Below are 22,468 nucleotides of genomic sequence, written 5' to 3'. Positions count from 1 at the left end.
TGTTTACAATAAGGCCCACCATTTTCAATTCATCAAGTGCCCCTTTAAGAGGTTGAAATGCCTAGTTGTGGCCAATGTCTTTTATTTGGACAATTATCCTTTAAAGTGCCCTGACATCACATCCCTAGTTATGTATTATGTTCAATTCAACACGTTTCAATAGCTCCATCTTGTGGACATATATAGTAACTGTTGTGAAAAATCAGTGACTCCATTTTTCCCCGTCGGATTTCCCGACAAGTTGAGTTACACGTCAGAAGAATACATGTACTGGTGAGTGGACGTGTACAGTGACCTCAACCTTTTTTCGTCAGAAGCTGATCCTAGATGTACACAGAAACATGGAACGTCAAGTAGTGGTGGTCAAGATGCCGATGAACGGTGGTGAGAGCTTCTCAACTGCTACTTCTGACATGCCTTCTGGCTTACAAAAAAATCCCACACCCCATATTTATTTGAGCTTCTGTTGTGTTCTGGCATCTCCGCATGTTTAGAAATCACCCTGCGATGTGGTGCGATGTTTTGACGCGTTTCCAATTCAACATTTCATGTTAGTTAAAATGTGTAACTTGTGTAGTCAGGCAAACAGGGAGGTATAGAGGTAGACGTAGACTACAGCTACAGACAGTACAGTGCTTGCACTTGTGTGTGCTTGCTTGGCAGTTGGCTTGCAGAATGTGGCAAAGCGCACGACAGTACGTGTGTGTGTTCCTTCCTTGTCGACAAGAACAGATTTTTAAGACTTGTTGTTGTTTGTCGGCAAGCATAGTACAATCGCATCTTGCTGGCTTGTGAGCTTAATGTTGATCGCCTATATTTTCGGTGCAGAAGGCTAGGCAGTAGGCACTGTTGTTGTATGACGATGGGCTGCTACGTCATCTGGCGACTATGAGCTGCTGTGTTGCTCTGGTGATGCAGCCGTGGCCGCGAATATTGTGCTCTGCAAGGCCAGGCTCCTCTTCTACACTTCAAATAAATACATGCCAGTGTGTACTGTCTGTCTAATAATAAGGTTATAGCCTATTAGTCATATATTAAATCTGAACTGTATTGGTAAAATAAATACATCCCCTGGCCTCACCCTCCCAGCTCATCTCCAAAATATTTGAGCTCAGCCCCTAAAAGGTCCCCCACATCCTATCCTCATCCAGCCCAGGATGGACCTAAAGCAGACCCGTGGGAAACACTGTATTTATTTTAAAAAGAAAATAATAATAATAAAAATAACAACAATACAGTATATAAGGGGGATCAGAGTGGATATCTTAAAATGTAAAATGTATGATTATTAAAGGGATATTTCACTTTCAAAAAAACTTTTGGTCATGTTATCATCTACTCAGGCTTATGTGAACACCCCAGACAGTTTATAAGTTGCTCGATTCAATATTTAGATATTTGATATTCATTTTAGCAGCCCCCACCCCCCTTCCTATAAAAACCTTCAAACTTCAACTTCAAACTCCATTTTAACCATGGTGACTGATATTTGTCCTTCTAATACGTGAGGGGCCGTGTTTTTTCATTTACTGTTTTCATTTATTTTTAACAATTCTTTTTGGAAAAGAATAAGGAGAGGGAGAATCCAGCAGAGACTTGAAAAACAAAAATAATTATTAAAATAAATAAAAACAGTAAATGAAAAAGCACTGCCCCCTCGCGTATTAGGAAGACAATATCTGGCCAGGGAGAGGCAGTTTAGAGACCAGAGTCTGGTTTTGCCTCTGAGGAAGATGCATTAGTGTTGAAGTGTCAGTCACGCTATTTGTACCAGGACCTTAATAAGGTTCTCCAGTGTTAATTCTCTCCTACAACTTCTGTTGTCCTGCTCCTGTGATGCACGCAGGCTTGCCTTGTTTGGCTGAGGCGCACTAGTAGACTACTAGACTCCCTTTCTTCTCTCAGGCTCAACTTGTGGAGTTGGCATAATATTATCTGGCCTTCATTTCCATTCTATTCTATTCTATATTGTTCCTAAATGTCTTATATTCTGTTCTTCCTACACTCACTGTTCTCTTACTGTCGCTCAGGGTTCTCCTTGGGTGGGTCTCCTACCCCGCGGAAGAAACAGGTGCGTTTCTCAGCCCGGCATGACATCCTCCTCCTCAAAGAGGTTATCGCCCAGAACCCTTTTGCCTCCAAGGAGTCAGGTTGAAAGTGTATTTTTGACTAAATCTGCCATAAATAGGCCATAGAGTGAAAATAAATAATCCCTAATTTAACGCAATGCATGTTTTTATGTGTAACAATCACTGTAACAATCACTGTAACATCTTAAGGACGGATTTGGGCCCGTGTGGGAGAGATCATTACAGCAGCTCTTGAGCATGAAAACTTTGAAGTGGATGGCAGACGATGTAGGGAGAGAACCATGTTGCTGTTGGACTATTACAAGAAACAAGACTATGCCAGCTTGCGCAGGTTAGTCAGTAGGCCAATCGGATAATTATGTCTGGAAACAAAAAAGGCAAATCTGCTTTACAAAGTATGCTACTTCACATTCAGCCACACACACACACACACACACACACACACACACACACACACACACACACACACACACACACACACACACACACACACACACACACACACACTATATACACTATATATATATATATATATATATATATATATATAGTCTCTGTGTGTGTACGTCTGTATATCTGTAATCCAGGTATCTCGAGGCATGCATTTCCAACTTGCATTGTTCCAAGTAGGCCAGTGCCCAACGGGCACCGCTCTAGTTCTATAAATAATAGTAATGGCATCCTTTTGTGCATGCCTGTTTGAGCTTGTTTGATGTTTGCCTTTGACCCTACGAGTGTGTTGGTGGATTTCTGTATGTGTTCAGGTTTGGAACAGAGAGGTTGTATGCACAGAAGGAGGACCTGCTACATGATGTGTTGGAATTGGAGGTCGAGAAAGGTGTCCTGGCGGGCAACAAGCAACATGTGAGCATCAGTGGCGTCAGAGTGGATGAGGTAATTCCGACGGTGCATTGGTCTGACAAAGTGACTTTGAGTGCTGTTAGGGTAACAGTTGGGGACAGGATTAGTAATGGGGCGAGTTGGACCAACGAGCCGTCAATTACTATTATAATTATATTATCACCAGGATGAGGAACTGAGGAAACGAGCAATGGAAGAACTGCATTTACCTGAGGAGGACAAGCCCATCATCACTGTGACACACTGTGAAACAACAGATTCCACAGGTAGAGAGAGTACATTACTTAATTACTTAATTAAGATGCCAAAAGTCATAAAAGTATATAAAAAAGAAAGAAGGACATTTCTAAAATCTATCCACAGATCGCTCCTCTAATAATTGACACCTTACCTTCCTCACATTAACGTCCTCACCTTAGATCACCATATGGTCCCCACTCCTTCAGAGGTAGAGGAGGAGCACAGAGGGTGTGGTGAGCTGTCCACTTCGCCTATGGCCAAGCGGCCGTGCCAGTGCTGCTGCCAGACCTACTCGGAGATCCTCAGTTTCCTGGAGAAACGCTCCGAGGCAGAGCAGAGGCTGCGGGAGGAGGAGCTCGCTCTTAGGAGAGAGGAGTTGGAGATCGAGAGGAGTACGATTTTCATAGTGTTTCATTTGTCCAGTTCAAATACATGGTGTAATACTACTACTACTACTACTACACTACTAAAATAATGATGATAATGATCATCAACATTATGTTATTTGTAACTTGCTTTCCACAGAAAGGTAAAATAGTTTGGCATTTTCATTGTAGGTTGATATTGTCTTTCACCTGGTATTCGTCACACTGCTGGGAAACAACACAAAATGTGTAATTGTATGATTAGCCTTCCTCCAAATCAGATGTCTTGAACACCAATAGCAGCAAACAAATGTGTGCACTGGTAGTCAGTAGTAGTAGTAGTAATAGTGGGATATTATATTTTTGTTTATTTATACTTTTTTACATTTTACATTTTTTATCATTGCATGTTTTGTCCATCACATTGAAAGCACTATCCCACAAAGCAATGCAGAGTAATGAAAATTAGGGGTGCAGTCACACTGAATTTAGATTCTGACAATACTTTTCAATGGGAACGGAGCAGTTTGTTGCCATTAGTGGATTTTCGCAAAAACTAAAAAAAGGCATTGAAAGGCATTGGCAGAATCTGCCACATAGGCAGAATCAAAGTACGGTGTGACTGCACCCTTGCAAGACTTTCCATTTGCACCAGATTCTTTTTTTCTTTTCTTTTTAATGATATGGTGTCATTATTCTTGAACTACAGGTTTGTTTTGGATTCTTTTAATCTTAGGTAAGATTGCCATGGAGAGGGAGCGTCTTGGAGCTGAGAGACACGAGAGAGCGAGAAGATTTGAGTTGGAGAGCCAGGAGAGGCAGGTCATCCTGGATCTGCTGAAGGAGAAGGTGTTGAAAAGCTGAGAAATGAGTTGCTGGGGAGATAATTTAAAAAGGTCAGGGGCGCTGGGTGGCAAACGGGTAAAGTTCCTGCCCACCATGAGAGACTAGAGGTTTGAATCCTCACTGGTGCCTCCAGCTTGGCCGGGCGACAGTGTCCATAGGAACACAACTGGCTATGTTTATCTGTCACTGCACTAGCGACTGGTACAGATTGGTGTGACCAATCTTCAAGCCTGTTCAGTGTGGTGTGGAGGCGCTATAGTAGTAATAGCCGGTGAAACTTATCTCTCAGGAGAAAAGAATCAGTCTTGATGTCATATTTCTGAGAAGACATGACTGTTCTGTGCTCTCCCTATAGGGCTGATGCATTTGGTAATTGGCATTTACTTTTTTAATTGTATTATTATGTTTATGTTACCATAATTCTGCTGAACAAGTTCCACTAATATTTTGCTGCTAACTGACAAATCTCCTTGATTCTCGCCATAACGACTAAATTGGGAATAAAATAAACTGCAGGAATTTGTCAAAAAGTGAAATGTGTACAACAAACAAGGTCATGGCATGGGTCACATGATCCAATTGTCATTGTGTCATACATCAGTGGGAGAAACACTGTCCGCTAGTACCCACTATACCAGTATACCCACACTAGAACATCAGACAGTGTGTCAACTGTCAAACACAAGTGGCCAAAACCGTTCTGTGGACAAGACCAATGTGTGAGGTGTGCTTGTGTCTCCGCACAGGAATCGCACTTTAAGTCTGCCTCAGGATACATTTCAGCCACCCAGCTCTATGTACTACTTTCAGTTGAATTAGACTGAGACTGAGATGAGGTGGTTGAGTTCACTATATAAAGTGTCTGCCCAGTGCCCACCACTCATCTGTCAACTCCGCCCTCAATCCTCTTTCCAATTTATGTTTTACTCGCTGCGTATAACTATTAACATCAGTAAGAGATGAGATAAATGTATAACTGTCTGAAACAAACCCATTCTCAGTTGGTAACACTGTACACATTGGCACAATAATCATACTAATATGGGGGGAGACACAACGGAGACAGCTCTTCTTTCACCTGACCATTATATCACTATGTTATTCATTCTTGTTTTGTTTTTTTCCCTTTTAAAGAATCAGTACTTTTCTGTCAGTATGTATAGACTATAGAGAAGGTTATACAATGTATACAGAAACCTTTGGAGAAAATGTTAAATTGTATTTTAATAAAAATTAAAAACATAATCTTGTGCACGTTATTATTATTTTGCAACGGTACATTCACTTTGAAAGCTAAAATTATCAATATTGACCACTGGCACTGAGTCAAGTAACCTCCTAACCTTTAGTCCACTTCCATCATAGGGAGTGGGGACTTCCATCCATACATCAAAACCACTAAAGGGTTTTAGTAGTTGTCCAATGAGCACCCAGTATCCTCCTGATGTCATACGCTAAAAGCTTATGACATGGGGCGGATGCTGCGTGCTCATTGGACGATAACCCCACCATTGCTGTATTGACAACGCCACTGATTGGCTCACCCAAACGTCACTCCCACTTCTCCACCGGCGTCCAATGTGCTCGTGGCGTCTTTTCCTGGTGCGAGATGTGACCACTGACCGCATTGCTGCTGCAAACAAAGTTATCATCGCAGGAGACACATTTGAGGAGAACACGCGGAGTTTTGCTAATGTGTTTCGCCTGAGCCGACGTTCCGTGACACTAGATGTCGTCTTGTTGAATTTTGAAGTAATTATATTATATTTGTGTGTTTCGGAGATATGCAACAACACTGAAAGCTTCCCTGTGTCCAGTCAGAATGGAGACAGAGAGCTGAGCTTCATAACTGCTTCTCCCCCAGGTTTTTTTGTGTGGAGTCAGTGGAGCTCTCATCGACACAGAGGTGGTTGTTTAGACAAACAGTGTGTGTGTGTAACGTTAACATCACGATTCACAAAATATTCGCTTAGCTCAGTTTGACACTCAGTATTATAAAGCCGTTGTTTCGCCGAGAGTGAGTGCTATGTTTGTTTAGTTTTCATGTTTACCAAGAATACACACGACATATTCGATAATACATGTCGGATGCAACCGAGTTAAGCTAAATCGATCCACCATTCTGTTTAGTTAGGGATTGTTATAGTATATAGTGTTGTATATTTTGACAGTGGGTTAAAATAAATAACCCAAAACCACAAGTTGATTAAAGCTAATATGCCCATTAGGCGTTTTGGGGCTCACGGGTCTATTGTCTCTCGCTCTCAAACTCCAAAGCTGTCGTTTGGTTACGCCAACATGAATGTTTCAAAAAGTGGATACCGTGTCTTCTCTGCCAATTCCACCACCTCCTGCATCGAACTGGCGAAGAAGATTACTGAGTAAGTGATGTTTTAATTGTCATGGTATATTTTGTAGTTTTGAGCTTCGCTTTTATTTGAAACTTCAGGCATATTTGGAAGACAGTCTTCCAAATCTGATATCCAATCCAAGGCTATTAACTTCCCTTACGGTGTGTGTGCAGTTAGCCAGTTGACCCGAAGTGATCGGCTGTGTACTCCCATGCATGCGTTTGCTGATCGTGTGACAGCCACGGGGCCGAGTAGTCTATAGTACTACCCTACCCAAGTCTGGTGACGCGAGGTTAACCCTGAATAGTCTGGATAGACTGTTGTTTACACACACACACACACACACACAATGCACATCAATGCACTAATTTATATTAAAGATGTCTATGCAAGCATGCATTGCATTGTTCAAACGATCACGTAGCTCTTATTCCTGCAAATTATTTTAGAAATGCAAGTAGGGTTCATTTTCCACATCTTCCTAATAATCAGAAATGGGAGAAACTGCCCCTATGTTACCAACTGAGAATGGGTTTGTTTCAGACAGTTATACGTAACATTTATCTCATCTCTTACTGATGTTAATAGTTCTTCACAGCGATTAAAACATAAATTGGAAAGAGGATTGAGGACTGAGTTGACAGATGAGGGGTGGGCACTGGGCAGACACTTTATATAGAGTGAACTCAACCACCTCATGTGCATGTCTCAACTGGAAGTATAGCCCCTCTCGGAACCCTCTGTAAAGTTTGTTTACATTACACTTTACATAGGGTCCCTTCCCATCTGTCCCAAGCTAAATGGTATACAGACGGACTTACACTCGGAAACGGCCGTGCTGCGCTGTTTGAGTAGTGGTGATATGTTTCAAAAGAAGCATACGTCTGCTATAGGAGACAACGGAAACCTCAACGAATTTTCCTTTGGCGCAGAAGCCGTTAAGTATTTTTAATATTTACTATTTGTTTGACCGGTCTGAAATTCTCTCTCTCTTCCTTCCTTCCTTGACTTCCTGGCTAGCTGCGACAGAGCAGATCAGGAACGTAGGGACGCGCAGCTAGCCAGCCTCGGTGCTGGAGGCGGTACAGTGGGATGTCAATAAGGAAGGAAGGAAGAGAGAATTTCAAACCAGCCAAAACGGTCAAACAAATATGAAATATTAAAAATACTTAACGGCTTCTGCGCCAAAGGAAAATTCGTTGAGGTTTCCGTTGTCTCCTATAGCAGACGTATGCTTCTTTTGAAACACCACTACTAAAACAGCGCAGCACGGCCGTTTCCGAGTGTAAGTCCGTCTGTATACCATTTAGCTTGGGACAGATGGGAAGGGACCCTATGTAAAGTGTAGTGTAAACAAACTTTACAGAGGGTCCCAAGACGGGCTACTGGAAGTAGTACATAGAGCTCATCTTGAAATGTATCCTGAGGCAGACTTCAAGTGCGATTGCTGTGCCCAGACACAAGCACACCTCACACATGTATTGGTCTTGGCCACTTGTGTTTGGCAGTTGACACACTGATGTTCTAGTGTGTGTACTAGCGGTTATGTTGTTTCTGTTTTGTATGTTGTGCTGTTTACTCGTCGTTTCTTTGGAGGAGGAGGAGGAGGGCGGGCGAGGTGTGTGTGTGTGTGTGTGTGTGTGTGTGTGTGTGTGTGTGTGTGTGTGTGTGTGTGTGTGTGTGTGTGTGTGTGTGTGTGTGTGTGTGTGTGTGTGTGTGTGTGTGTGTGTGTGTGTGTGTGTGTGTGTGTGTGTGTGTGTGTGTGTGTGTGTGTGTGTGTGTGTGTGTGTGTGTGTGTGTGTGTGTGTGTGTGTGTGTGTGTGTGTGTGTGTTACCGCTTACAGGAGATGGATTCACCCCTTTATAAATCTGAAAGTAATAACTTTATTTAAAAGTAGCAACTTCCATGCCATGAGTGCTATCGCATTTATTAAGTGCCAATACCCTTCATTGACAGCCTTTTGTAAATACATCAAAATATGCGATTAATCAATTTCTAATGGATGAAGCCTTGGCCTGGACCATCAGGTGGTCTCCATCCTTCTTAGAGTGTGTCAATCCTCAACCACTACACTCTCCAGTTGGCGGCTCGAGCAGTGATTGGCCAAATCACTGCCTCTCTCATCCAGGCTTCCAGTTATAGACTGTGGCCGTTGTGCGCGCTATTTTAGAGCACCTGTGGGTGGAATGGAAAGATATTGGGTGATTCTACAACGGTTAGTGAAAAACCAGAGATTAAGGCTAAGTAATTGTAGGTGTATTTGGTTTAGGTGTTTCTGTGTGCCAGCATCTAGTTAACTAAACATACACAAACTAGAGTAGACTTAAAATGTCTTTGGTGTTGAATTAGTCTCTCAAAATTGGCTATGACTGTTCAGCATCAGTCATGCGAGGAGGGAGGAAGCAAGATGAACAATGCGTCAACCCAAAATATATAGTTCTTCCACGCATCTGTAGTGTAGAGGAGCGCTACATTTCAATGTTTGCAAAAGCATATTGCGAATGCGATCATTTACATTCGGCCATTGGACAGTGCAGTGAGAAGGCCTAATAAATAAATAAAAGTGTTTTTTTTTTTTTAAGTATCTGTACCAACACTACCCACCAACGCTTTGGCTCAAATCAAGGGCATCCTTTCTAGACCGCCTTCTCAAATGCCACAAACTGATACCCTTAAAGAGTATACCTCAATGAAGAGAATGATTTGAGGACTTGTAACATTTGGCCATTAACAGACCACTTTGGCTTGAATGTTATTCTACCGTTTATGGACGGTGGTCTTCTTTGTGTTATTACTCTTGTTGACCACACCCAGTGACTCTTTGGAAAGCCGTGTTAGTGGGAGACCCATACATTGAGTGCTTGCACAACAGCCGATAAGAAGTTGCCATGTGATAAATGGCTGCTAGACATGACATAGGCTAGACTAATTGTTTGTTGACAACCCCAGTGTCTCCAGGAAAGAATGTCTGAAATGGACTGGTTAATATTTTACAGCGAGTTATGAGTTTTTAATTTGAGCCAGCAGTGTGTACATGTGCTTTTTCTGTTGACACGCACTCTTTTTTTCCCCTCGTTTTTCAGACGGTTGGGTGTGGAATTGGGAAAGTCAGTCGTTTTTCAAGAGTCAAATAGAGGTACAGTATGGTTAGGCATTATGGTGAAAGCCCCCCCCCCTCCCATTTCAGATTGAATATCTATTTCAATTTAGGAATTATGCTTGCATGCAATTCATAATTCTTATAACCTCAATCATTATTTGCATTTGCTCCTAATTTATCTGTCTTTTGCCCTTACCAGAGACGAGAGTGGATGTGAAAGAATCTGTACGTGGTCAAGACATCTTTATCATTCAGACCATTCCAAGGTTGTTATCCATATCTATTCTTTTCTATCACTTTACAGATTTGTGTAACCAAAATGTGCCTGTATAACAACATTTCTGTATCAATGAGAATTGTGTCAAAATTGCTTTTGGGTTAGTGTTGAAATTCCAGGCAGGAGTTTAACTTACTTAATCTGTTTCAGTTGGCAGGCATACAAATCACAAGTTGCTTCTTTGTAAATCATTGATAAAACAATATTTTGTGGTAAAAATCATGTTGAGTTGTCAGACTAACCCATACTGAGTGCTATCGACTGGCAGTACCATGTAAAGTGAGATAGAGTATGATCCTGCTGGCCAGTGACCCCTGGTTCACTAACCACTCAAGTGCAAAAGGGATGCATGTGCTAATAAATGCCCCAGCCTCAAAATAACAATAATTCTGTGTATAAGTAAACAGTCAAGATTATATTTGATCATAACCTATGCTATGATCTATTGATTGATTTAAGTATTTATTAACAGTTTGCAGAATTACAGTACATTTCAAGCACAACTCAATACAAAAACTGTTAACTGTGGATGACACCATAAAGCATTACACTTGTTTACAATAGTGTCCACCATTTTCAATTCATCAGAACATTTAGAGATGTACAAATATACATTGAAAACATTGAAACCTACTGTTTAACTATAAAGTATCACAGATTGCAATTGCTACTAGCAGCAGTTTTCTTATTTCTCATTAATTATTATGTGATATCAATTATTAAGGAATGCCCCCATAGCTGTCGAGGTTAAATTTACCAAGTTCAGGTAAAGACACCCGTATGGGGTAAGGGCAGTGCCTACACTGCCTAGTGATTGGTTTAATTATGGATCCCTCTTTGGTGATAAGTTTAGGATTGGGATTCTCAGCAAGTTAGTCTTCTTAGGCAATTGACCTCATAGAACCACATGGATCACATGATCCATACACGAAGCCCAATAATTTGTCACATAACAGCTAGCCCACAATTACAATTATTAAGTAGAAAAACCTAATTGTATTGGAACATGTTTTCTTTTGAGGGGACCAGCAGTGTAGATCCGTCATTTCACATGATGTACCATGCAGTGTGTGTTTTTATTTCTCTTTCAGAGATGTGAACACGGCCATCATGGAGCTGCTTGTTATGGCGTATGCCCTCAAGACCAACTGTGCAAAGAACATCATTGGGGTCATCCCATACTTCCCCTACAGCAAGCAGTGCAAGATGAGAAAGAGGGGCTCTGTTGTTTGCAAGCTGCTAGCATCAATGTTAGCCAAAGCTGGTACTATTAATCTTCTATTGAATATATTGTATGTTCTAAGTGCATTGTTACTCCAAGCAGAATGGCCATGCTATGAGCGAAATCATGTGTAAAGTCAAATACTCCAGTTTTTCAGCTTTTATTTCTTGGCATACAATTTACAATTTAGTAATTTAGCAGACGCTCTTAATCCAGAGCGAAGGGTAACATGGTAATACATCAAATTCATAGAAATATTCATCAAGGATTATAATCAAACATCCGTCTAATAGTAGAATATCTGTACAAATAAACTGAGTATACACTATAGAGTGCTATGTTTACATAATATGCTATCTAAAATAGCCTTTGCAATACGCCTGTAAGGTCGTCAAGACTAGTGCAAGTGCTGCGGGCTAAAATAAGTATGTGGAAGATTGGGAGTGAGTGCAGTTCTGATTGCAATGGGCATACAAAACAAAACACAGATTGACTAAGCAACATTCCCTGAACCCAGTTGTTAGAATTCCTAATATGTATGTGATTTGCCATGTGTAATTGTGTATACTTGGACTCGGGTGTCCGGTTTACTAGTACATTTCTGTCATGATTTATAACAGTAATTTGGAATGTTGTTTGGGAGGGTACTGGTCATACAGTTAAGGCATTAATTTTTGGTTGACCACCCGAGTGGTCCCTCGTGACCTAACCAAGGGGTGGTGGGTGAGAATTCAGCTGAGACACACGCGTAGAGAACATGACAACACCAGGCAGCATTGCACATTATTACAGACAACAGAGGAATATACAGTATATACAGTAAATGGACAATGGATGGATACATGACGTGCCTACAAGATATGTTCAGAAATGAACAGGAACAGGGCATACATCTCATATCTTTGTGCACAGACATTCAGTCTGATAAATAAGTTGATGGTCATTGTATCATGTATATCAATATGTTTTTGTAGAGGATTGTTTCACACTGGGTCAAGCAGATACGGTCTTAAATCATGACAACTTCTACCAGTGTACATGGAATGCTGTGTTTTCTGTATTGTTAACAATCTTTTTCTTATCGCTGTCTGAACCCTCTGTATTCCTTGTACCAGGGTTAACTCACCTCATCACCATGGATCTCCACCAAAAAGAGATCCAGGGTTTTTTCAGCTTCCCTGTGGACAATTTGAGGGCCTCCCCCTTCCTCATTCAGTACATCCAAGAAGAGGTAAGACTCTAGATTGTATTATACACAGCTGTTTCATAAATACTTCCATGAACCATTGAAAAGGTACAGAAATGGGTTAATACCTTTTTTCTTATGCAGCCACAGAAAACATCAGTGTGGTATGTTGTGTATATATCACACAGATACTTAATATGTTTACTTTGACGGGACATCACATATTAATGAAGACTACACATAATGCAATGTAAATATGTCAGATTTAGCAAGGATGCTAATTTCCATATGTAGTCCCCGGCAAACGGGCAACAAAACAAAACGAGCAGAAACATTACCAAGAGGGTACAAACCAGAGAGAAGAAACGACGGTAAAAAGACAAAGTAATGACCTCAAATACAATATAGAAAATGCAAGAAAACCTATATTTTAGCCTAGCTACAAAGGATAGCAATAATAACACAATCGGCGCCGGGAAGACATGGCCGCTTTTACTCTGTAAAGCCCCCCTCCCCTTCTGTTCCAGAAAAAAACAGATATTTTTTTTGCTTGCTTACCTTGCTCTCGTTTCCATAATATCACTAAATAATCCATCGCGTTCATATTTTGAACGAGAGGCAGGTGAGAAGTCAGAAATGAAGAGCTTATCCAGAGTATATCCATCAAATCAAAACCACGGAGAGCGCCCTAGATTAGGAGATACGAGGCATTCTTTCTGCAGCGGTAAGCGGGGAAGTGACCGGACCTCACATGAATGAAAAGCGAAGCGTATGTTGGCCTTGGAGTCCAACTCAAAAATAAAAAAAGGAAAAAATTCAGAATATTATTCTCTCGTTTGATATCATTGAAGATGCGCTAGGACGTGTACACACGTCATAGCACCTCGTCGGTTGGATTGCTTATGACGTGTGGGCACGTCGGGTGGACTGAACCAGTTAACAGGTTGTTGTAATGATTATATATGTAGTAAAACTACACATAACCAAAAAAAAGAAAAGTCTGGCTCAAAGTAAAAAAATGATTTCAAATGATTTTCTTTTCCCTCATCTCCCAGATCCCAGACTACAGGAATGCCATAATTGTTGCAAAATCCCCGGCAGCTGCCAAGAGGTAACATCAAAACTGGGACATGCAGGACCTGCAAGTATTGACATCCTCAAGTTTTCTAGTCCTACATTATGTTGCACAGTAATGGAACTCGTACTGTATGTCAGGGATGGGCAACTTTGAAGATGGAGCGGGCCACTATAGTTCCACACTCACTCCAGAGGGCCACATTGCATATACGTATACTGTGGTGGAAAAAATAGCAGATCTACAAGCTCAAAACGTGTATGTAGCATTGCGACGTGTTTGAGCTTGTAGATCTGCAATTTTTGATATTTGAATTGAAATCCAGAATTATAATTATTTTGCTATTTTTGAATTTGAATCCTGAAAAGTAACATTTTTATTTAATATCGGATGCATTTAGTTATACCGGTACTTATGTTAACTTTATGAACGTAAATGCAAATACATTGGACATAAACAAGACACTAACATTTTAATACTAGTCATTAAGGTACTAATATAGACTGTAATTCAAGAGGGTCACGTTTGCATGTTTAGAATTGTTACAGCTGAAATCAATAATATATCGGTATTCCGATATTAACCTGCGGGCCGCATTAAGTGAAGGTGAGGCCGCATGTAGCCCCTGGGGGTGCCAGTTGCCCATGCATGCCCATGTATGTTAATGTGACCATGAAGGACATTATGTGTCTGAATTGTGGTCATTGTCATGTTTGTTATGTGTGTACTATGCAAGTACTACCCTTAATTGGCAGATATTCTGCATAAATATGATATTGGGAATGCTGAATGGTTATAATAATTGTTGCTGATTGCAAAAAAGAAGATGCAAACGATGGATGAACTACCATGCTGATATACTGTCATTTTTATCAATTAAAAAAATAGGTGTCTCACTAAATCATGTTGTGCTATCTAGAGTGCAGTAGTGCACACACAGAATGGTTGTTGATCCGGTTGATGATTTGGTGATCCATATCAGTGGAAAATAAACAAACATTATCAGGGTGTCCCTACTAGTAATTACTCATGTACTGTATGCATTTAAGTTTGTGTTACAGCAAACTGTTATCAGTTTTTACAACTAAGCTTTGCTTGTGTGTTTTTTGTGCTCAATGTGTCAGCATAATATATTATGTATATTGTATTTTAATATGGTATTTATCTGTTGGATTATTTGGCCACTTGTGTGTTTGCGTGCCTGTGTGTTTCAGAGCCCAGTCTTTTGCTGAGAGGCTGAGACTAGGGCTGGCTGTGATGCATGGTGAAGCCCAGTGTTCCGAGTCAGACATGGCAGACGGTAGACATTCACCCCCTGCAGCTCGGACCAGCTCCTCAGGACACCCTGGCCTAGAGCTGCCATGTAAGATAAGCTCTCACTCACACACACACACACACACACACACACACACACACACACACACACACAGGCAGTATGTTGCTTACTTCTCCATTTTCACAATATTCTCTTTTCCATTTTCCATTTTTCTTGTATACAGGAATGCCCTGCTTTGGTGTTTTTATTTTCATGACCCATGGGTGTTGCTATATCCTAACCCAGTGGTTCCCAAACCTTTTAGATCATGCACCCCCTGTTACTTCCCGACCTAGCTGATGCACCCCCCCCCCCACATGGAAATTCAGTATTAATTGCATAAGCTATAATAAATGGTAAATGGTGCATTTATATAGCGCCTTTATCCAAGGCGCTTTACATAGATTGCGCATTACATTCACACACACATTCATACACCGATTGTGGCGGAAGCCATGCAAGGTTAACCTGGAGTCAGGTTAATGCAAGGTACCAACCAGCACATCGGGAGCAATTTGGGGTTCAGTGTCTTGCCCAAGGACACTTCGACATGTAGACAGGAGGAGCCGGGATTCGAACCGCCGACCCATGGATCATTGGACGACCTGCTCTACCTCTTGAGCCACATTCGCCCCCTGAGAGACATACAGGGGGCGACATACATACATACAGTATGAGAGACATACTGTATATTTCCTATTTATCCACATATATGAATCTGAATATGGCATATATATGCAGCATAGGCTATATTCTGCATATACTTGTCATATATTGGCATAATATATTTAAAATGACATAGCACCACCATTAGCCTTTTCATGTTGCGCACCCCCTAGAAGGCGCTCGCGCACCACAAGGGGTGCACGCACCACAGTTTGGGAACCACTGTGGTGGTTAGGACCTAACCCATTTTAGTTTTCCCCCCACCAAACCTGTTCTTCCATACTGTCTTTGTTCTGTCTTAAAGCTGCTATAAGCAATAATATGTCAAATATTAATGACCTTTTTATTTTTTATTTTGTAGGTATTCAGACAGCCAGCAATGGGTAGAACGCTCCCAAAAATAATTTAATCTCTGTGACACATCTAGGGGCCGCAATCTGCATTCAGAGATGTTCCTAGAAGCTTTGTCATTGGTCAAAAAAAACCGGTCGCAGTGACTAACCAATCAGGAAGCAGACAGGCAAATCGACCAATGACAAAGCTTCTAGGAAAATCTTTGAAGGCAGATTGCGGCCCCTAGATGTGTCACAGAGTCTAGTTTTCTTTTGGAGCGTTCTACCCATTGCTGGCTGTCTGAATACCAAAAAATAAAAAGGTCATTAAAATTGACATATTATTGCTTTCTTTGAGAAAGAAGAACTTTGTGTTCTTACTGTCTTACTGTACTAAGACTAAGTGCTCTTATCCTGCCTCTAAATATGATCAGTTATGATTTCCCTGCTTGTGATGACTCATATTGTCATTGTGCTAATGAATCGAAGACCATGTTTTTGTTATTTCATTTTAAATGTCAAATGTTACAAATTACCTTCGGTTTCTTAGCGCAAGTTCACATAACGGCCTCAGCCCGTTGACCTTTTCCTGATGGTCAGCCAGCAAATTACCCATTCAGTAAAGATTAGTTTGACCGAATGGGTACTTTTTTGCACATACACAAACATGCATGCATCATTTCTGTATCCGCTCTAGACCCAGATTGGATCAGAAACCTCCAAAGTGATTTAATCCCACTAGAATAAATTAATTAAGATTTTTTATTTTTATTTTTGTATTGTAATTATAAATTGGATTCCTGTTCTCTCCATCTCCAAGCTGAATATCCACATTCTTCTACTTGCTACTGCTTCCCCGTACTGAGTTGGGAGGTTGTTTGTTGATCTCTGAACGTACCGCTTCTCTAAAATGAAACCTGAATTATAACCTCATCCTCCCTGCATCCGTCTGCCTTGACAAATTCATAACTTGCATGTGCTTTATTTAAATCCCCTGTGACCTTTTAGATGTGGCTCTAGCTGTCTAAAAGAGGGTCTGTGTGTATGGAACTAATCTCGCAAACCGATCAGTGTCAAATGTTTGTGCACATTAACAGTAGGCCACAGAAGAACCTCCACTAACCTTTTTCCACACTGCTTTATACCTTTTGAATATATTTTATTATGGAATTCATTAGGGCTCTGATCGGGCTGAAACCTTGCCCAATCTTTTCTGACGTCACAGACTGGCCACATGAAGTCCGAGTTCCACATTGGAGCCACACATTTCCCATGTGGAATTTGTTTTATTATTGCATTTGTTTTGCAATGTTTCCTCAGTATCTCTACATACTGTATGGTGTTAGTTTAATTTTACTAACACTGGTCCATAAAAATTGACCCATAGTTGAGTTATATTTTATGCTGTAATTATTATTCAGATTATTATCTGTTAAAAGTAAAACCCAGTGATCCTGCTTTGTGTGATTCTTTCCTGGATAATTATCTAACCGCTCTACTAATTAATTCTATCTACTGTTAATGCAGGCAGCAGGCATCAGGTTGCCTTCCCTGGCATAGAACTCCCAAGTATGACCGTAACGCTGCCTCTTTTCTTCCCTTTTTGTGTGATATATTATGATTAATTGCATGGAATGATGGTTACATTCAGCCTCTGAGGGCTTCTAGGTCATTTCAACTATGAACACAGAGGAAGGAAAGTTCTTAAACCAAACTAATCATAATGAAAATGCTATGATTTGGATTATTTATTATTTCAGGTCATGTTAATGTAGACTTCTGTGATGTGTATATATTTGAAGACAACATACCGGTAGACAAAGTACATGGCAGGTTTGGCTAGTGACACAGGAAATGCATATTTATTTGCTCAAGAAATTAAGCTTGGCTGTGTGATTGGGTGATTTAATGTATACGCACCGTACCCCCCAGAATGTCTGCAAAATCTGGATGTTCTGCAAGTGACATGGAAATGGTTTCCTTTTTTTATTTGTGTTGCATTGAAATGAATATGAGCTGATCTGCGTGACACGGTTTTACCTTTGTTCTGTCATTTGCACCCTGTTGCTTGATCGTTTACCTTGAGTTCTGGGCTGAAAGCTCTGGCTCGGCACCAATATGATTCTTGTTAATTTTTAATATCTGTTGGCTTATGCGAGTTCCCACATCTCTTTGAGTCCTGACCCCTGCTGCTTTTTGCAACCAGAGACCGGAATTCACCCCACCAATGGCCTTAAAAGAGTTACATGTGCAGGGCTGTGATTTGTGTGTGTGTGTATTGCACTTGGGAACAGATCCTGAAACTGACTTGGAAGAGGGTTTTACAGCACGACAGGTGTGTGATGTGATGTGTTGCGGTCTCTGCAATTGAAATACGGTGGTTTGTAGATAAGTTCTGGGTTTGCAGTGCACGTGCTACAGCAGATCTTAAACGGTGCTGGGTTGAAAAAAAGTAAGTAACTGGGAAACTACACACTTTATGGTTCAGAGCAGGCCACATCACAGAAGACCTGACTAATGCCCCACTGGCACAAAACATAATTATTACTATGTTACCATGTAATTAAGTGTGTGGGTTCCCTGCTTCTTACTTTGAATGGATTTTAAACCATATCCTCTTCAGTAGCCTCACATCTTTCTTTTTAAACCTGAAAAGTGTGTGGTTTAATTGGATGCCTGTTGACTTGAAGTGGTACTGTTTTTGCATGATTATGGTAGGCTTTTAATACCAATCCCTTCTCAACTAATCTACTTCCTCCTTTTCGTTTAGTCTGCATATATTTTATACCCCATCAAATGGAACTGTTGGTTGAAAGTAATGGTCCTTTGTCTTGCAGTGATGATGGCCAAAGAGAAACCACCTATTACTGTGGTGGGGGATGTAGGAGGAAGGATTGCCATCATTGTTGTAAGACCTCTTCTACACATTTTTGAGGGGCGCTAGTCCATCCTATATTTAGCTACTGTATAGTGTAGATTTCTGTCCTAAGACAAACATTAAATGCCATTGACATTGAATGGAGAATTTACGTCATGTGTCTGAGCAAATCAGTATTTTGGTCCTACACAAAGATTACATTTTTTGTTGATTTATTTGTTGATTGACAATTTACAAAAAGTACTTGGGTACAGAGGATAACGCAAAAAGCCCTGAGAGCTTGTTTACATTGTGGTCCTGTGTATTCAATTTATCAAGACATAAAGACGATATGACATACAATAAGTTATGGCTTTGATTATTGGGACATCCTTAAAGTCACCCTTGTCTTTGTTTCTGCTCTTTTAGGATGACATCATTGACGACGTGGAGGACTTTGTTGCAACAGCAGAGATCCTGAAGGAGAGAGGAGCCTATAAGATCTACGTCATGGCCACACATGGCCTGCTGTCTGGAGAGGCGCCACGACTTATAGAGGAGTCTGCTATTGATGAGGTAAACCATTCAAATCAGGGCTCAGGGCAGAGGTGCTGTCAGGAGGAAAAAAGTGCTCGTACATTTTTTTTTGGGGGGGGGGGGGGGTCATGACATTAACTGTTTATCGTGTAGCTCCGAACAAAATGGATGAGTTCTCCTCAGAATTTAATTGACTATCGATAAGCACTAAGTAGCTCTGGTAGACCAGATTGTAAAAAATGTAAGTAATTTTCAGACTTTCTATTTAAGGGAGCTTAGGCCTACTCGTGAAGGATAGAAGAACTACATGAAACATTGGATTGCATAAACATCTAGTAATAATGTAGCCTGAGAGGCATACCATTTCGGTAAAGCCTGATGACGCGAGGTTAGTAATAAGGAAGTCAGAATAAATAAGGAACATATTAGATAATATACTTTATATACACATAGAGCTCTTCACAGGTTCAAAATGACGGACCCAAACCCTAATGGACCCCAGAAATTGGCTATGAAATCTGAGTGGAGCCGACATTAAAACACAGATCAACCTTGGCACCCATTATTTAATGGACTGGCATTAGATCGTTCATCTCGATGACGAAGTAATCCATGATCACCATTGATTCCACCGAGGTTTGATGCGCTTTGTGCGTGCTCTCTCAGCTGTCACTTTAACTGACGGGAAATAACTTTGTTCCCCATATATTGCACTGCAGTAATCTGGTCATGATTTGTCGTGTATTAGTTTGTCTGACACCTTGATCGAGTTGAGAGGGAAACTGCACATAGTCTATAGCCTGAATGGACTTTGCGGCAGCCAATACACTACAACAATTTACTTTATTTGTTTATTTTGACAGGACAGAGCATATTCATGAACATTACAAATATGCATGTAAATACACCGGAATTAGCAAAGATGCAAAATTTCATCCGCAGTCCCCACACAACAAAACGAAAATGCTCAAAAAATGGGAACGTTGCTTGATCAGAGCCAGTCGGGGGAAAATAAATAAATAAATAAATAGACCAGTCATCCCCAATAGTGCGGGGACATTCATACTCTTCTGACCGCTATGCTCAGGGTATGAAAACGATAAAGAGTATTTAGAACCAAATGTCAGCATAAAGGATTCTTTGCGGTGTGGCACCGAAGGGGTATGTTAAGAACAGTGTTTGTCTCCATGCACTAAGTCCCCAACCCCTCTTCCCCCTCCCAAAAAAGGGCATTAGACCCCATCTTGTTTTCAGTGTTATGGTTTTCGATTTGCTTCAAACGATGCACAGAATAGGAGAATAGGAGACACAGCATGACATTGTATTATTATTTTTTTTAAATACCCACCATGATTTAACTCAACAACAATTTGTATCTATAGCGTATTAATCGATTTAATTAATAGCTCATAAAAGTCGTAATTGGGAAAGACATTTTAGGGGAAACTAAACAAATCTGGTTACAAATCAGTCACCAGTCCTATTGCGCCCCCAGGTGGTGGTGACCAACACTGTTCCTCATGAGGTGCAGAAATTGCAGTGTCCAAAGATCAAGACTGTGGACGTCAGTATGATCCTGGCAGAGGCAATCCGTCGCATCCACAATGGAGAATCTATGGCCTACCTGTTCCGCAACATCACCACAGATGACTGATACTCACACATTCCTGTATACACTAAACGTAAAAAGCACATCCTAAAGGACCAAGAATCCACAGCATACCAGTTATTTCTTCTTCATGTTGTTTTAGTACGTTTCATTGTACAACACAGTGACAGAAATAGCATTTACTTTCTGCTAACACGTTAGAGTTGTCAGTGGGAATGTTGCGTTCTTATGCTATGAAGGAAGATGATAACATAAGGACAATAATGTTATAATAATAATTATTGGTCATGATGACAGTACGAACTCTCCCACTTCATTGATATGTCCATCTCATCTGCCACGTGATGTATTGTCAGAATGAATCAATCCACCTAATAAAACTGCATCTTGGATGAATAAGGTTCTGTCTTACTTTGAACATTATGCATTTTAACTATGGCACTCTGACCTGCAAATTTAGTTTGTAGATGCAGTGCAAGTGTGAAGTCTAAGCTTAACCTGTAGTGTGGGTGGATTAACCCATTTTGGGTGGAAACTCCTTTTGGTGTTAGCATTATGTTATGCTTTAGCTATTGAAAAATAGCAGATACGAGCTTGTAGGTCTGCTATTTTAAAAAAATCAAAGAACGACCTACATAAACAGCTTTTTCAGAAAACTGTCAGGATGTAGAAGACATTTTTAGAATCTGATCTCAGGTCAAAATGTGTTAATAGCACAAGTTTGAAGTCCAAGCTTAACCTGTAGTGTGGGTGGATTAATAGCACAGTCCTGAAACTGAAACAACTTTCAGTACCAGTTTCAGTAACCCATTAGGCCTCTTGTTTGAAAGGCATGGGAGAGCATGCCATCTCTAAACTGTTACCGTACTTGCATAGCAGCTGCGTTGTGCAGGTCCATTCTGTATAGTGACCATTATGGCTGTGCCAGGTTATAACATCTCAGCTTCAATCAATGTAAGCCATACATCTGATTTATAAGCATTGGAAAAGGTTGTAAAACCCCTGCAAATGTCATATATTGTATATATATAAATGTAAACTTGATTTAGAAAAGGCCTAGGTGGTCATTGTCGGGAGATAATTCAGAGGTTTTTCAGGAGCGCAGAGGTGGTTAATCACCTGAAGGTGAATTATATCCAGACAATGACCACCTAGGCAGACATCCCGCTTATTACATGGCTACTTAATACATACATTAATAAATTGACCCACATCATAACAAGATATTTCCTTGCTTGCGGTAATGAAAGTATTCCATAAGTGTTGTTGGGAAAACAAGGGAGTTGATCAAATAGAATCCTGTTCTCATGTGTTGTGTATTATCACTTTAGCCTGTGCTCTGCTGTTTCATAAAGGAGGAACAAGACCATGTGTGGTTCGTAATATCACGCTTGTCTCAGCATTGTTCTGGCTTTTAGTTAAGTTCATTGAATAATTCTCCCACAACAAATCTATTTGAACACAACCGGCCGTTCCACTGCAGTGAATAATAGAGCAGGACTGTCTGTGTCCAGAACCGTGAACTTGTTCTAAACGCC

General features: G+C 40.7%; 2 protein-coding genes across 5 annotated transcripts; both read left to right on the top strand.

Moving 5' to 3' along the window:
• The first annotated feature begins 239 nt into the window (after positions 1 to 239).
• On the top strand, positions 240 to 5,585 carry LOC306921627 (uncharacterized protein). 2 transcript variants are annotated; one of them, XM_079498848.1, is made up of 7 exons: positions 240 to 384; positions 2,031 to 2,150; positions 2,280 to 2,421; positions 2,855 to 2,975; positions 3,118 to 3,217; positions 3,371 to 3,583; positions 4,293 to 5,585. In XM_079498848.1, the coding sequence occupies exons 1-7, from the start codon at positions 342 to 344 to the stop codon at positions 4,418 to 4,420; spliced, it is 867 nt and encodes a 288-aa protein (XP_079354974.1). In that variant the 5' UTR covers positions 240 to 341; the 3' UTR covers positions 4,421 to 5,585. The 2 variants fall into 2 exon arrangements, with proteins under 2 accessions (XP_079354974.1, XP_079354973.1); XM_079498847.1 differs by having other exon boundaries at positions 2,855 to 2,984.
• A 379-nt stretch (positions 5,586 to 5,964) lies between these two features.
• Positions 5,965 to 21,329, top strand: LOC306921473 (phosphoribosyl pyrophosphate synthase-associated protein 1-like). 3 transcript variants are annotated; one of them, XM_079498608.1, is made up of 11 exons: positions 5,965 to 6,154; positions 6,680 to 6,783; positions 9,838 to 9,890; positions 10,054 to 10,120; positions 11,223 to 11,395; positions 12,469 to 12,584; positions 13,595 to 13,650; positions 14,829 to 14,977; positions 18,765 to 18,835; positions 19,214 to 19,360; positions 20,817 to 21,329. In XM_079498608.1, exons 1-11 carry the CDS (start codon positions 5,981 to 5,983, stop codon positions 20,973 to 20,975), a joined length of 1,269 nt encoding a protein of 422 aa, XP_079354734.1. In that variant the 5' UTR covers positions 5,965 to 5,980; the 3' UTR covers positions 20,976 to 21,329. The 3 variants fall into 3 exon arrangements, with proteins under 3 accessions (XP_079354734.1, XP_079354735.1, XP_079354736.1); XM_079498609.1 differs by having other exon boundaries at positions 6,015 to 6,154; positions 6,631 to 6,783; XM_079498610.1 differs by lacking the exon at positions 5,965 to 6,154 and adding an exon at positions 6,162 to 6,308.
• The last annotated feature ends 1,139 nt before the right edge of the window (positions 21,330 to 22,468 follow it).

This window comes from Electrona antarctica, assembly GCF_951216825.1.
Source record: "Electrona antarctica genome assembly, chromosome: 4".
Classification (NCBI taxonomy): domain Eukaryota; kingdom Metazoa; phylum Chordata; class Actinopteri; order Myctophiformes; family Myctophidae; genus Electrona; species Electrona antarctica.
This window is presented reverse-complemented; position numbering and strand designations above follow the sequence as displayed.

Excerpts from the sequence above, each read along its gene's own strand:
- LOC306921627 (XM_079498847.1), top strand. The coding sequence starts at position 342 with ATGGAACGTCAAGTAGTGGTGGTCAAGATGCCGATGAACGGTG. Across the intron at positions 2,151-2,279 it reads TTTTGCCTCCAAGGAGTCAG|GACGGATTTGGGCCCGTGTG; the intron begins GTTGAAAGTGTA and ends TAACATCTTAAG. Across the intron at positions 2,985-3,117 it reads GTGGCGTCAGAGTGGATGAG|GATGAGGAACTGAGGAAACG; the intron begins GTAATTCCGACG and ends TATTATCACCAG.
- LOC306921473 (XM_079498608.1), top strand. The coding sequence starts at position 5,981 with ATGTGCTCGTGGCGTCTTTTCCTGGTGCGAGATGTGACCACTGACCGC. Across the intron at positions 6,784-9,837 it reads CTGGCGAAGAAGATTACTGA|ACGGTTGGGTGTGGAATTGG; the intron begins GTAAGTGATGTT and ends CTCGTTTTTCAG. Across the intron at positions 13,651-14,828 it reads TCCCCGGCAGCTGCCAAGAG|AGCCCAGTCTTTTGCTGAGA; the intron begins GTAACATCAAAA and ends TGTGTGTTTCAG.